We start from the raw sequence: 15706 nt of genomic DNA on the forward strand, positions 1-15706 counted from the left end.
AATGATTCATAGGAGGTGGGAGAGAAGAAATTGCTAAAGGTAATATGCTAGTGTGTTCATAATTGGACATTTTCAGACACCATTTTTTGTGTGTGTTTTGTGCATTTTGTTTTGCTCTGTATATAATGTATATAATGGACAAATGAGTCCTAATTTTGCAAAATTTAATCTCTAGATGTTAAAGAGGTTGCCACTGTATGACAGAGTACTTCGTAAAATTAGCATATTTTGTAAAAAAAAAATTAAAAAATTAAAACCTTGGGTATGGTGGCTCATGCCTGTAATCTTGGCACTTTGCAAGGCTAAGACAGGAAGATTACTTGAGCCCACAATTTGAGACCAACCTGGGCCACAAAGCGATATCCCATCACTACAAATAATTAAAAAATTAGCTGGGTGTGGTGGTGCACACCTGTGGTCCCAGCTATATGGGAGGCTGACTCAGGAGGATCACTTGAGCCCAGGAGGCCGAGTCTGCAATGAGCCATCTTGGTATCACTGCACCCCAGTCTGAATGACAGAGTGAGATCCTGTCTCAAAAAAAAAAAAAAAAAAAAAAGGAAAAACAAAACAAAACCTTGCTCCAATATAGCTCATTTTTCTCCCCATTACTTCATACTGTTATTGTTACATATATTACATCTCTATATGTTATAAATTGAACCATACAATGTTATAATTCTTTTTAGAATAAAAATCACATATTTTGTCAAGGAATTTAAACAAAGAAATGAGGAAAATATATTAATAATCTTTCATGTTAACTCATATATTTACCATATTCAATGTGCTTCATTTCTTTTTGTGGATTTAAGTTATTGTTTGGTGTCATTTTCTATCAGGATGAAGAACTTTAGAATGTCTGGTAAGGCAGGTTTCTAGGAATAACTTTTCTGTGTTTGTTTCTTGGGAATGTCTTTATCTTGCCTTCATTTTTTAGATAGTTTTGCTGAGTATAGAATCCTCAGTTGGCATTTTTTTCTTTTCTTCAGCGTATGGACTATTCCCCTGCTTTTGTCTCCCATTGTTTCAGATGAGAAGTCAGTTCATATTAATGGTCCCTTGTACACGATGAATTATTTTTGTCTTTCTATTTAAATGAATTATTTCTCTCTTTCTTTTTGGCTTTCAGTGATTTGAGTATGATGAGATAGGTGTAGGCATCTAAGTTTATCCTACTTGAGATTTGTTTAGATCCTTAGATGTGTAGATACATTTCTTAAAAACATTTTTCCCACAAAATTTTTAAAAATATTGTTTTTTTGCCCCTTTCTCTTTCTCTCCTTTCTTCCTGAGATTCCCATTAAATGTATGCTGATATACTTGATGTTGTCCTATAGGTGTTGAAAGCTCTATTCATTTTTCTGTAATCTTTTTTTCTCTGCTCTTCAGATTAGATAATTTCTATTGATTTATTTTCAGTCACTAACCTACCATTGAGCTATTCTAGTCAGTTTTTTATTTCAATTGTACTTTTCGGCTCCTCAATTTTCATTTGGTTCTTAAAAAATCTAAGTCTCTTTATTGAGATTTTCTACTTATTGCTTTATTGTTAAACAATAGGTTGTTTAATTTCTTTGATAACAGTCATCACTCATGGAAAATATATTACTGAATTAGTTATGTCCTTCCTTGTATACTGTCTGTACTCCCCACCCCACCCCCACTTCAATTGTATGAAAGCTAGGTATCTTATTTGTCCTGTACATCCCTCCTTCCCTAGCACCTGCGTAATGCCTGGATCATAGTAGGTGCTCAATAAGATAGTTATTAAGTGAACACATGAGAACTTCACAAGGTTTTTTTAAAAAAACCCTGTGTTATACATGAGAAAATTCAGAGAGGTTAGGAAACTTGCTCAAAGTCACACAGCAAATAAATGGAAAAAACTGGTAATTTGCCCACAGAGTGTCTTTACCAAAACCATTTGCAAAGCTGCTGCTGGAAAGGAAGGCATATCACACTGAAGCCTAACAGGTGTGCTACATAAAAAGTTTGCTATTTGTACTAGTATTTACTGATTCTCTGCTAATGTAAGATGCAATGAGATATATAAAACAAAAGCAAAGAAACCAATCTCTGGTCTCACTGCAAAAGGAAAAGCAAAGCAAAACAAAACAAAACAGAAGCAAAGGAACCAATCTCTGGTCTTACTGCAATTGTCCTGGGTAAATTATAGCATACCCAGGAAACTTACTTTTCTTACATGCCAACTGCATGGAAAGTCAAAAGAGCTGTAGAATTCATATATACACACACACACACACCTTAGTGTGTGTGAACACGAAAAACGTTAATTCCTTAAATATGCTTCCTTTCATTTAACATATTTATAATAGCTTCTTTGCTGTCTTTGTCCACTAAATCCAACATCTGGAGATATTCAGAGACAGTTTCTATTGATTACTTTTTTCCCTGAGTATAGATTGCACTTGGCTTATCATTTTATGTCTCATTTTTTTTGTTGAAAACTGGGTGTTTTAGGTAATATGTGGTAACAATTATGAATTCTGATTTCCTGCTCTCTCGTGTCAGCTAAAGTTGTGTTGCTGTTGGTTTAATAATTGCCTGGGATTTGAAAGCCTTGTCTCCCCCACTGTGTGTAGCCACTGATGTTTTTGCTCATTTTTTTTACGTTCTCATTTTCATTTTAAGCATGGCTTCCTAGGCGTCATATGTGTCTGCATACATAGCTTAGTGGCTAGCCATCGATAGAACAGAATTTGTGTTAAGACTGTGACTCAAGACAGAGTGACAACCATGTGAAGACACATACAAGCCAATTAGAGAGGCCTCAGAAGAAACCACCCCTGCTGACACCTTCATCTCGGACTTCTAGCCTCCAGAACTGTAAGAAAATAAGTGGCTATTTTTAAAGAAAAAAGCCTTCTGTCATCTGCTGGAGTGAGTGTGTATGTGTGTGTATGTGTGCGTATTAGAGCACAATCAAAGTTAAAGCTGTATTCAGGTCTGCCTTGCTTTTACTTTCCTCTGGCTCATTTTGTATCTCCTTGGTGCATACATATAGCATCAGGATTGACCAGGAATGTGTTGCTAGCTTGGGCCGTCTTTGGTCAGCACTCACATGTACATAGCTTCAGCCGAGAATAGGTTTGTCCTGAGGACAACTGCAGCTTTAGCCAATGGAACCATTTACCCTTCCAGATGGCCTACTGCCAACACTGTCACTTTCACTGCCACCGCCACTGGATGTGGACCTCTCTCATCACTCCTCTTTGATGACGCTGCGTGTCCTCACAGCCAGCCTCACCTAGGCAGAAATTCCTCGCTGATCTAGTTGTAATAAGGACGGGAGCAGCTTTCTGGCTCCAAGGTTTTGCTTAAAGGACTGTAGGCCTATATATCTCTTTAAGAGGGGGGGAAATAAATTTGTCTTTGTGATAGGGTTACTGGAATTAAGAAATAAAAATAAAGTTAAGTTTAAATTTTAGATAAACAATAATTTTTGATATAAGTATGTCCCAAGTATTGCATAGAAAAATCAGATAAAAATTGTTTTTTAAAAATTTGAAATGTAAGTTTTCTGAGTGTCCGGTGTTTTATCTGGCAGTCCTACTTTGAGGAGTTCCAAGGTTTATTACAGAGAAAGTAATATTTCAGCTGAGTCTTAACAAATGTGCAGGTGGTGACCAAGGGTGGGTCACCTTGCTGTTTCAGAAAGGCCAGGACTGGTCCAACCCACTGGAGAGACCCATTTTGTTTTATGGCATATAGCTGGTTGGGGACTGGGAGCTATAAAACTTTAGGCTTTTTTCTCTCCCAAAAGGCACAGCACGAGCAATGTAGCAATTAGAGACTTAAAGGCACATCATTTTACAAGGAGGCTAAGAAGAATTATATTTAGAGTTGGGAAAAAACCAGACTCCTTTGGAAAGTTTGGTATCTGGTCTGAGCTTACTGAATTATTTTCTAGGTTCCTGGGACAGGAAAGTCAGAAATGACTATTCTCATTTGAAGTATCAGGATTAAATGTATTACCACGTGTCTCAGGGCCAAGTAAAGGACCTGGATAAGAATGTACATGTTAATGAATTAATAATGAATGTGTGAAGGAATGAATGAGTTTCTCTTGTGGAATAACTGATTTCCAGTGGATATTTTTTCTCAATCCCATTAAAGATTCTTAACTAGGGTCTAGAATTCCTTAGGAATCCATAGATGGGTTTCACAGACCCTGAGACCTCCAAAATGGTATTTGAAAATTTCTGTGTATGGATATATGTGAAATTCGTCTGGTTATAGTTGTGCTATCCAATATAGTATCCACTAGCTCTGTGTGTTACATATATATACACACATGTAGAGAGGCAGGATCGTGCTCTGGCACCCAGGCTGGAGTGCAGTGGTGTTATCATAGCTCACTGCAGCCTCAATTGCCCAGTCTCAAGTGACCCTCCTGCCTCACCCTGCCATAGTGTTGGGATTACAGGCATGAGCCACTGCACCTGGCCTATGTATGCTATTGAACACTTGAAATGTATCTAATATGAATGAAATAGACACCAGATTTCAAAGATTTACTACAAAAAGGGAGTAAAATATCTCAATAATGTTTTATACTGATTACATGCTGAAATGATAACTTAGGTGTATACAATATAGTGTTAATATCAATTTAGCTTTTAAAATGTGGCTTCTTGAAAATTTACCATGATATACGACTCACATTATATTTTTATTGTATAGCACTGCTGTTTTAGTCTGTTTGTTCTGCTATAACAAAATACCTGTGACTGGGTAATTTACACATAATAGAAACTTATTTATCACAGTTTTGGAGGCTGGAAGTCCAAGATCAAGGTGCTGGCAGTTTCAGTGTCTGGGACGGCCTCGCGTCTTATTACTATCATATTGGTGATTAAGTTTCAACATATGAATTTTGGAGGAGACACAAGCATTCAAACCATAGCAACTATATTAGAAGGTTTATCTCTTTCCTAAGTCTCAAAGGAATCTGTGACCAGATATGATTAAGAGTCATTGTAGGTGGTTTACATCTGACCTACGATCAAGCCACATTACTAGATGTTCATATAACAGGATCACATTATCTTATCCACTGGAATTACTTCACCATGGGAAACTATTGCATTTGTCATAATAATATTGTTTAGTCTATTGTACGTTTATCCATTCATTCAATAAACTTGCAGATACTGGTATAGGCCCTAGGATATAGCAGTGAACAAAACAGAGAAAAATTCTGGTCTGGGGGAACCTACATTCTAGCTGGTGGTAAGCCAATTAAAAAACTAAGTATGTGGTATGTTAAAATGATGGTAGATGCTATACAGAAAAATAAACCAGAAAGAAGGGGGAGGGAGTGCAAGGATGAGGATGGAGGTTAGCAATTTTAAGTGGGATTGTTGGGAAAGGTCCCATCGAAACAATGACATTTGAGCTAAGACTGGAGGCAGTGAGGGAGTGAGTTGTGTGAATTACAGGGAACAGAACATTCCAGGCAGCAGAACAGTAGCTACAAAGGCTGGAGGCAGGAGCAGTCCTGACATATTCGTGTAACAGCAGGACAAGACATCCCCTTTGTAAAACCACACATAAAATTTTTTGTAATACCAGTGCTAATTTAGAACTTGGTTTTTCTGCAGAACTGGGATGTTGTATCCTCTCTGGTAACACACATGTATGTGTTGCTGAATAAAGTCTTCTCTTTCTTTTGACTCTCAGGAAGCTTGGAAGAAACTCGATGGGTCCTTATGAACTGAATCCAATGTATTTGTTTTTTTGTCTTCGCCTTGCTTTGTCTTTCTGCTTTAGTTTGTATTTCCCTTGAGTTTCATGCTTTGCCCTCTTATTTATAGTTGACCATGAATTTTGGTGTATACATCGTAGGAAGCCATACCAACTGCTCGAGAGAAAGAGGCAGTGAACATTTTGGGAAGTAAAACCCTGTCAGTGGCAGGATCCATAATTTATCACTGTTAATTCACTGATTCATTCCATAAATTTAGCAAATGCCAGTTAGGTGCTACTGACTGTGGAGTGAAAGAAGCTGCCACATGTAAAAACAAATCCACTTTTAGATCATTGTGACTTTAAAATGTGTTCAGTTGTTGGCTGGCTCACTCACACATTTGTGGCTTTATATTGTAATATTATTGTGGGTCTGTTGAAGGTTGAAATCTGATTGTAAATCCCTATGTGAAAAAGCTCTGTAAAGTCAGTTTTTCCTCTTGATGTGTTCTCTGATGGCTGCCCGTAGAGCTTCCATAGGTTGCATTCAGCCATAGGGGTTGGGGCCAGCCATCCTTTCAAATGACCATCAAATTAATACAATCCATGTTTCTCATTCCAAAGATGTTTGTATATCTTTCATGGAGACACTAGGGACTCCTTATCACATGCTAACACTGTTTAGCGTTTTTGAATTTGGTGGTTTTTCTTTGGTAAGTGTAGCAGATGGATTGCGAAGGAGTGAGGTATATTTGTCACAGTGGGTGGATATTTTCTGCATGGACGTTCTGCATTTGAGATTAGTTTGTTTCTTTTACTGTTGTCATACATGCATTCCCTTCTCCTCTTCCTCAGTAACCAGGGCGTATTTTTGTAGATGAAAAGAGAAAAAATGATGACAGTTTTGGGTTTGTAGAATCTCTGAGGTCATTTGTACCTAAAGAGATAAAAAAGTGTATTAAGTGTGCACCTGCTGAGGTACTAAAGGGAAGCAGAAAGTGCTTGTCCTTCATCTTTATTCATGAAGCCCTTGAGGGTGACGGGAAAGGAGACTGGCGATTAGGAGGCCAAGCACACTTGTAGACAGTCAGACTGTGCAGACACATTTGGGTTGGCGAGTCTTGGCTGCTTCTGTTCATGTGCATTCAGGGCTGTGCCAAGCCGTCTACCTTGGTGTGCTCTGCATTATTAATCTTTCATCAGGGCACTTATTTGTATGCTGCAGAGGAGGCCAGGTTGGCACAGTCTCATCTGCACTGAACCCTGCCTATTCACTGCTGTGACACCAGGGCTCCCAGAATGATGCAGAATTGAGCAAGCACAGCTGGAAGACAGCAGATTGTCTGAAAGTAGGAAAAACATGCGTTTAGTCAATTTTAAATTAAGAGGCTCTGTTTACGTTTTCTCAGCTCCTTTTACAGAGTTAGTCAAATTTTAGATTCCCTCCAAAATTAAACAAGTGTCAGGAACAGATGGTGGGTTTATTTTACTTCATTCAACCTGCTCAAAGAGTGTGAACTCAGGGACAGATCACTGTGACACAACTTTTCATGTTAAATTGTCAAAAGAAAGCTTGATGTATGAGTCCCTCAAAAAGAATAATTTATATGCATGTGAGGTGATAGCCTACGGGTTGAATTGGTCCTGACCAGACCTGGCATTATCCTCTTGTCCTGAGAAGACAGGCTGATGCCAAAGCCTACTAAATAGGAAGGTAGAAAGTCAGATCTGGGCTCGTATTAATAGTTCTGGCTTATATTCTATCAGCTTTCACGTTGGGGAAAAGATTTAGTAAATCTCGATATTACGGCTAAAATGAAATGCTTTGATGGTGTCAATGATCTCCGAATTAATGATTCCAAGTTTACTTCCCCTTTCAAGCCAATTTCCCGTGGTCTTTTGGGGTTAACTTTTGTGTATATTTTACAACTGCTATGATCTCATTGGTGGGAACAAGGGAGGGAAAGGCGGTCTACTAGAATTTCAAACACGTTGAAAATCTTGTTTTATTTCTTCTCATTTGAGCTTGCCTTTGAATTTGGGTAAGGCTGACACTGTGGGAAAACATAAATAATTTGGACAAAGTTTGACTTGTGATTCTGTAGACATAGTTCCTCTCTTTTTATAGATATGAATAATTGTTTTTCAATTACATGATCATATAATCACACTGGAATATTTTGTTTTGGAGATTCTTGTCATCTAAATGAGGCATTCCATTTGGAAACTAATAGTGGTTAAAATAGAAGTAATGATTTTTTAATGGGTAATTTGAGTCTCCATTCTCTACTTCCCACCCTTTCCCCTTGATAGCATATCATGAGATTTTTAATTATCCAGATAATTACTTCAATGCTCCACTTAATACTGCATTTGCAGAAACAGGATATTACATCAGGTTTTTAGGTAAATGTCTGAATACTCCAAATCTCTCCTGCTTGTTTTACTCTGTTACTAATGTAAAATGACTGTGGAAGTCAATTTCTAATTAAAAATAGAAAAACAGCCAGATCAATAGATGCCCAGTTGCTTGGTGTTTAGTTCACACTTTTCCCAAACTTTCCCATTTCTCATGGAACCTAATTAGCTGATGTTCTTTAGCTACACAGCAAGCCTTCAGTAATAATTTAACTTAATAAGTTGCCAGATAATTCTTATGTAAGGTGAGTGATTGGTCAGGTGTTCAAAGCTTTTCTTAATCTTGTTGTTAGTGTCGACAAGCATCAAAAATGTAAAGTTGGGCCAGGCACAGTGGCTCCTGCCTGTAATCCCAGCACTTTGGGAGGCCAAAGCAGGTGGATCACCTGAGCTCAGGAGCTTGAGACCATCCTGGCCAACATGGTGAAACCCTGTCTTTACTAAAAATACAAAAATTTGGTGGGTGTGGTGGCATGTGCCTGTAATCCCAGCAACTCGGGAGGCTGAGGCAGAAGAATTGCTTGAACCTGGGAGGTGGAGGTTGCAGTGAGCCAGGATCGTTGCATTGCACTCCAGCCTGGGAAACAGAGTGATACTCTGTCTTAAAAAAAAAAAAAAAAAAAAAAAAAAGGAAAGTCAATGTTAAAGAAATATCTTCATTAATAATAATAAAAAGAAAATATTTCCTGATGTTTTAAAGCATGTATCCAGGGAAATATTCTCATTGGTCATCATCATGGATTTATTGGGCAATGTATGCATTTTTAGTACTTTGTAGCATGCTAAAGTAAAAAGATGTAAGATAAATGGCTAGTGGAGGATATTCCTCTATGTAAAGACTCGCCTGAACATATTAATAAAGTAATTTATCACGGAATGATTATGTGTATTTCTAATTACAACCAGTTGTGTGTGGCCTGTCCTCAGTTTGATATTTATTAAGAGTAAAACAACATGAATTTCTTAATTCTTTTAAGAAGGAAAAAATAAAGACCATCAGAAATAATTAGCTGGCTTGTACTTAACTTTGAGGGGAGCCCAAGTCATGATATACAAAAGAAGTAGGTGTTTCCTAATTACAGTGGTCCCCCTTATTTGAAGGAAATATGGTCCAAGACCTCCAGTGGATGCCTGAAACTGTGTAGAGTACTAAATCCTGTATATATAGTATAGGCTATGTATTTTCAATCTGATAACTGGGATGGCTACTAAGTGGCCAATGGGCAGGTAGCATATACAGTGTGGATAGGTTGGGCAAAGGATAATTCATGTCTGGTGGAGGGTGGGGTGGAAGACAGAAGAGGATGGTGAGAGATTTTATTGTGCTACTCAGAACAGCACAATTTTAAGCATGCACATTTTTTACATCTGGAATTTTCCATTTATTATTTTAGGACTGCTGTTGAACATGGGTAACTGAAACCTTAGAAAGTGAAACGCTGGATAGAGGGGGATTACTGCATTTGTTTGCCTAATTATGAATCTGGAGTCCATCATCATTAAACAAAACTTGGTGTTCAATTCATGGATGTAAATATATTACATTGTGTGTGTTCATGATTGACATTTCATATATTTTAAGCACTTACCCTAAACAAAAGTTAATAATAACTGCTATTTTATGAGTTACTTACTGTGTACAAGATACTGTCTTAAGTGTCTATTGAATCCTCATGGTGGCTGTAGAGACTGTCATTTTATAGGTGAGGAAATCAAGGCTCAGGGCAGAAAAGACACTTGTCCCAAGTCACACTGCTGATCAGCACATTGAACTCAGTCTGTCTGGTTGTATTATGCTGCCTCATTGGGAATATAATCCATGATAGAAAATTTACTTTAAATTCATTTACATAGTAATATAGAGTTTTACTTTTCTTATAGTTAGAAATAGATAGGATATTATTATTGAGTTCTGCTTGTCCCCATTTAAGTTTTTCTGAAGGTGTCAGCCTATTTTGTCAAAGCTACTAAGGCATCCAGTAACTTTTCTCAGCTGGTGGAGAAGAGTCAAGGGAGAAGCTAAAATTTCTAACAGGATACTGAAAAGTCTAATTACCACAAATATCTAAGAATCCTTAGAAAAAAATGGTAAACTAGTATTAAAAAGTAGAAAACCAATAGATGTTGGTGTGGATGTGGCAGAACGGAACACTTACATTGCTGGTGGGAATATAAATTAGTACAGCCTCTATGGAGAACAGTATGTAGATTCCTTAAAGAACTAAAAGTAGATCTACCATTTGATCCAGCAATCTCACTACTGGGTATCTATCCAAAGGAAAATAAGTCGGCATATGAAAAAGACACAGATACATGCACATGTATGTCTATAGCAGCATAATTCACATTTGCAAATATATGGAACCAACCTAAGTGCCCAGTGACCATCGAGTGGATAAAGAAAATGTGATATATATAGACCATGGAATACTACTCAGCCATAAAAAAGAATGAAATAATGTCTTAGACATACAGAGTGATATAATGGACTTTGGGAACTCAGGGTTGGGGAGGTTGGGAGGGGGTGGGTGACAAAAGACTACGTATTGGGTACAGTGTACACTGCTCAGGTGATGGGTGCACTAGAAGTTCAGAATTCGCCACTTATAGAATTCATCTATGTAACCACAAACTACATGTACCCCAAAAGCTATTGAAATTTTTAAAAAATTGGCAAACTGAGTTATACATTTAAAAAAATCCAGTAAATTTAAGTGAAATAAAGGGAATTAAATAATATTTAATTAAAACAGAACTCTTTTTAGACAATTGTCAGTTTAAAGATGATTTCTCTTAGCAAATGAAATCTCAAGCATTTTAAAGGGGTTTTAAAATGGTGACTTATAAAAATTACTCCACATACTTAAAAATCTCAGTTTCCTTCTGCAGTTGAGCAGTCCTCATATGACAATTTGCAAATGGGCTCAGATTTTTCCCTATGGATCTTGCTATATGTTTGTAGCAAGTTTGTTAGGGAAAGAACAGGATAGAATATTATATAGGCAAATAACTTTTCACATTATTCTCATGTAGCCATCATTTTTTAAAACTAAACTTATTTGATGTTTTGGAAATGTGAAAGATAAGTAGACAAATTAAGCATGGATATTCAGAACTTTTGGAGGAAGTTTACTTTTACTAAAAGTAGTCATTCATGATAATGACAATGTTAAAATTATGTATGTTCTCATTGATAAGATTCAAGATGGAGAGAAGATTGCTCTTGGCATTGTAGAGGTAGCCATGAGGAAAGGAATGATGATTTAGACAAAATAAAAATATATCAACAAATTTAAGAAAAAAATTGGGCAGCTTTTTCACCAAAGATTAACACAAGGAAGGACGTGGTCATGTACAACTGGCTCCAGATTGCGGGAGGCCCTGGAGGTCAGATTGAATCCCATTTTGACTCTGGAAAGTGATTTATTGAACATCTACCATGTGAGTCTGTTTTATTTTAGCAGATACTGAGATAAAACAATAAGGAAAATGTGGACGTTATGCCCTTAAGGATATTTTAACCCAAAAGCATATGTCAGGATAAATGTTGAGAAACTGGTGTATACACATACTTCCTTCATATGCATGGAAAGGAAGAACAGAAATATGTGGAAGGTCACATGTATAGACAAAAAGAAAGAGGAAGAACCAAAATGACCTATCTAGACACTAGGCTTCTGTGCAGACAGAAGCTCTGTCTGGAGCTTTTAGCTCTATCTGGAGATGAGCTCAGCTGAAGAAAACTGCCTCCCTCAAAATCATGTTCACTCAGTTACTGGCCTCTGTCCAGTAGCTGAGTAACACTTGAGTATAAAGACCTGGCTTCCTTGCTCCAACTTAGGACAACTTAGAAAAGCCATCCCAGCTCCAGAACTTCTTGAGGGGTAGGTAGAAGCCTCTGTTGGTCCTGCATTGAAGGTTAACTTCTCCCTCTGCCCAAATCCGCCTCCTTTCCTATGTTTCTACAAGTGTTAATCCCAAGAGCTCTTTTTAGTAAACATACAGGTTGCCAGTCTCCATCTCACCATCTTCTTTCTGGAAAACCCAACCTGTGATAAGTTCTTGGGTCTGTTAATGACACTGCCCTTCTTTTCAGCTCCTCTGCTTCTCTGTGACTTTCTTTCATCTGCCATTCTCTTTGTTTATTTGTCTTTCTGTTGTCTAGTCACTCTTCTTTTTTTCTCATGCTCCTGTCTTTCACCAAAATGTATGCCTAAAATGTTTATTTTAATTATTTAGTAGTGTTTATTTCACTCTATTTTAAAAAAATAATCGTTTTCTATTTATTTCTTTCATAGAACACTCTCCTTTCATTCCTTCTAGTTTCTCTTCAAAACAATCTATATTCCAGCACACTCTTCATAAAAAAAAAACTCAAAAATTAGCCTAAATAAACTACTGACTCTCATTTTTGAATTTACCTATCTGACCCTTAACTAGGGTGACAATATGAGTATATGCTGTTGTCTCAGTACTGTATATTTATTAATAGCACTCCACCCTCACAAGTGTCCGTTTTAAATAAAAAACTGCTGAGATATTTTCTTTACTTTTAATGGAGTTTTGTAGGTTTCGGCTGACTTGCAATTGGAAAAATGCTCCCCTCTTCTAGTTTAGGTGGCACATTTGTTTAATAAAATCTTAAGAATGAAGTCAAGGTTTATGTGTCATTATCTCAACCCCCTCCCTCTCCACCCCAGTACCTTTGAACTGATTCAGAAATAAGCCCTTTTGGAATTAAACACTTTAAATGTTGTATAAAAATTTTGATTTAAAACAGTAACTCAAGAAAGGATGCCAACAGTCTTTTTATTAGTTTGATACTTTCTCTGAAGATTCATTCCTGTTAATCATACCCACAGATGGGCTCACTGAAGAACTGCTTCACACATTAAGTCCAAGGACAAAATTCATTCATTCAGAAAAAATCCTTTGAGTGAGAACGATGGCCGGGTCCTGCTCTTTAGGCATATAGTGGTGCCCTTGTTCAAACAAATGAATGCATGAGAGCATTTCAGATTATGAATAGAACTATTCACGGGATAGTGAATAGTTGGGATTCCATGGGTGGGATGGATGATGAGGGAGGGCCTCATGGAGAAGGGGGCATTTCAATTGTGACCTAAACGTCAAAGATCTAAATGTAGAGTGTTCCCAGGAGAGGGAAGAGTGCATACAAGACCCAGAGGTGGAAATGAATGTTTGATTGGAAGGCAGTGAATAGTTGGGATAGTGGGCCTGGTAATGTGGAGCCCTTCTTGGATTTTATTTTGGGTAGTTTAGAAAGCCATTGGGATGCTTTAACCAGAGTGCAACATAATGTACTTTACATGTTTAGAAGATCACTCTGGCCACTGGGTGATGGATGGACTGTAGTGGGGCGAGAGTGAAAGCTGAGGGACCAGTTGGGCTCTTGTAAGAATCTCAGTGATGACGGTGGCTTGGATCTAGGTTGGCAATGGAGGATATGGAGCCAACATGACTTGCTGCTGGGTTGGAAGTAGGGAAGAAGAAAAACGGAAGCTGTGTTCTAGACTTCTGGTTTGAGCAGCTGGTAGGTTGGATAGTGTCATCATAATGAGTTGAGAAAGACTGGAAGAAAGACTAGGTTTTCTTTTCTTTTCTTTTCTTTTTTTTTTTTCTTTTTTTACAAGAGGGGATCAGGTAAAAAACAAACAAACAAAAAACAAACTATCTTTGGGCTGTTTAAAATGTAAGATGTTTCTAACCAGATTTTAAATGAGATTTTTCTTGTTGTTTTGGGATTTTAACTGAAGCCCAAAGCTAAGGACAGTAGATGACCATTGCCTCCCATTTTTTTGGGGGGGTACCAAATTTCTTTATTTGAAGGAATGGTACAAATCAAAGAACTTAAGTGGATGTTTTGGTACAACTTATAGAAAAAAAGGAAACCCCAACATGCATGCACTGCCTTGGTGACCAGGGAAGTCACCCCATGGCTATGGGGAAATTAGCCTGAGGCTTAGCTTTCATTATCACTGTCTCCCAGGGTGTGCTTGTCAAAGAGATATTCTGCCAAGCCAGATTCGGGTGCTCCTATCTTGTGCAAGTTGGTCACGTGGTCACCCAATTCTCTGATGGCTTTCACCTGCTCATTCAGGTAATGTGTCTCAATGAAGTCATACAAATGGGAGTCACTTTTGTCAGTGGCCAGTTTGTGCAGTTCCAGTAGTGACTGATTCACATTTTTTCCCAAATGTAAAGCACACTCCGTCGCATTCAGCCCGCTCTCCCAGTTGTCATAGTCTGGTTTCTTGATATCCTGAAGGAAGATTCGGCCACCTCGTTGGTTCTGCAGCTTCATCAGTTTCTCGGCATGTTCCCTCTCCTCATGAGATTGGTGAAGAAAGTATTTGGCAAAGTTCTTCAAAGCCACATCATGGCGGTCAAAGCAGTAAAACACGGACAGGTAAATGTAGGAGGCGCAGAGCTCCAGGCTGATCTGGCGGTTGATGGTGGCCTCTGAGTCCTGGTGGTAGTTGTGGCGCACCTGCCAGGTGGACGCGGTCGTCATGGCGGTGGCTAAGGACAGGCGGCGGCGGCGGTGGCTGCGCAGCGCTGGAGCGGCAGCGGGGGCTTTGTGCCCCCCATTTTTAAAAGAGGTGTTATACCCACCCTCACATGGCATGTTAAAAGGTGGCTGAAACCAGGCCTGAGCTTTCCTCTAGTATCTGACAGAGGATTCTTTAAAGGTAGTTCATGGAAGTAAGATGCTATTCTCTTTTTATGAGGAGCAAGGCATGTGTGTTTTTTTTTTTTTTTTTTTTTTTTTTTTTTTTTTTTTTTTTTTTTTTTTTTTTTTTTTTTTTTACCCCGTAAGCTGAGAAAGGGACTTCAAGATCTCCTCAGAGAGACTGGAGATGCTTGCCAGAAGGAGGGCACTAGCTTGCTCTTTGACCATCAGTAAATCAACTTTGCAAGTACTGTATTCCTTCATTCGTCCAAGTATTCTAGGCTGCAGCCTGTGAGGAAATTGGGGACTTGTGCTTGTTGTGTGTTATATTTATTATCCTATGCTTACGTATACCTGTATTGTAAGATACAGCTTTTACTGACCCTAACAGAAATTTCAGATTGACTAGGTAAGACAGAAATGCAAACAGGTAGGTATTCTTATGTAAAATCAATGGTGGGATCTTAGCATTGATAATTAAACCAATTAATTATTGTCTTTTAAATAAGATAACTGAGGGCCTCAAATGCGAATTGACGTGTCCTAGGTTTCAATCTGTTAAAAATGCAGCCAAGACAAGAACCCAGATATCCTGACTCTTGGTGATGGTTCTTGCATTAACTCTTCGTTAAGATGGAAGCAAAACAAATTTTCACTCTTTTAGGGGGGACTATTTAAACCATTTCTTTTAGAAGTAGGCCAATAATGTGGGTAAGAACAAGTCTTTTTTTTTTTTTGGTCTTTTGACTTTTACTCATTGCTGAGAGACACTTCTGCTTCTTTCAAATCTTTAAGTTCAGAAATTCTCTGAGATTTTGGTTTAAGTAGGAAAAAATAGTAGAAATACTACTGATTTTGTATTGTGTCTTCCCCTTCCTCCTC

At 37.9% G+C, this 15706-nt stretch overlaps 3 protein-coding genes across 3 annotated transcripts in view; all 3 read right to left on the bottom strand.

The window, feature by feature from the left end:
* ACYP2 (acylphosphatase 2) overlaps positions 1–15706 on the bottom strand; it is a 914175-nt gene that overhangs the window by 779863 nt on the left and 118606 nt on the right. The gene's annotated exons all lie outside the window — the stretch shown is intronic.
* CHAC2 (ChaC glutathione specific gamma-glutamylcyclotransferase 2) overlaps positions 1–15706 on the bottom strand; it is a 709760-nt gene that overhangs the window by 241911 nt on the left and 452143 nt on the right. The window lies entirely within an intron of this gene.
* On the bottom strand, positions 13962–14686 carry LOC126933717 (ferritin heavy chain-like). Its single transcript, XM_050753775.1, has one exon. The coding sequence runs from the start codon at positions 14663–14665 to the stop codon at positions 14114–14116; it is 552 nt and encodes a 183-aa protein (XP_050609732.1). The 5' UTR covers positions 14666–14686; the 3' UTR covers positions 13962–14113.

The sequence above is a fragment of the Macaca thibetana genome, chromosome 13, assembly GCF_024542745.1.
Source record: "Macaca thibetana thibetana isolate TM-01 chromosome 13, ASM2454274v1, whole genome shotgun sequence".
NCBI classification, from domain to species: domain Eukaryota; kingdom Metazoa; phylum Chordata; class Mammalia; order Primates; family Cercopithecidae; genus Macaca; species Macaca thibetana.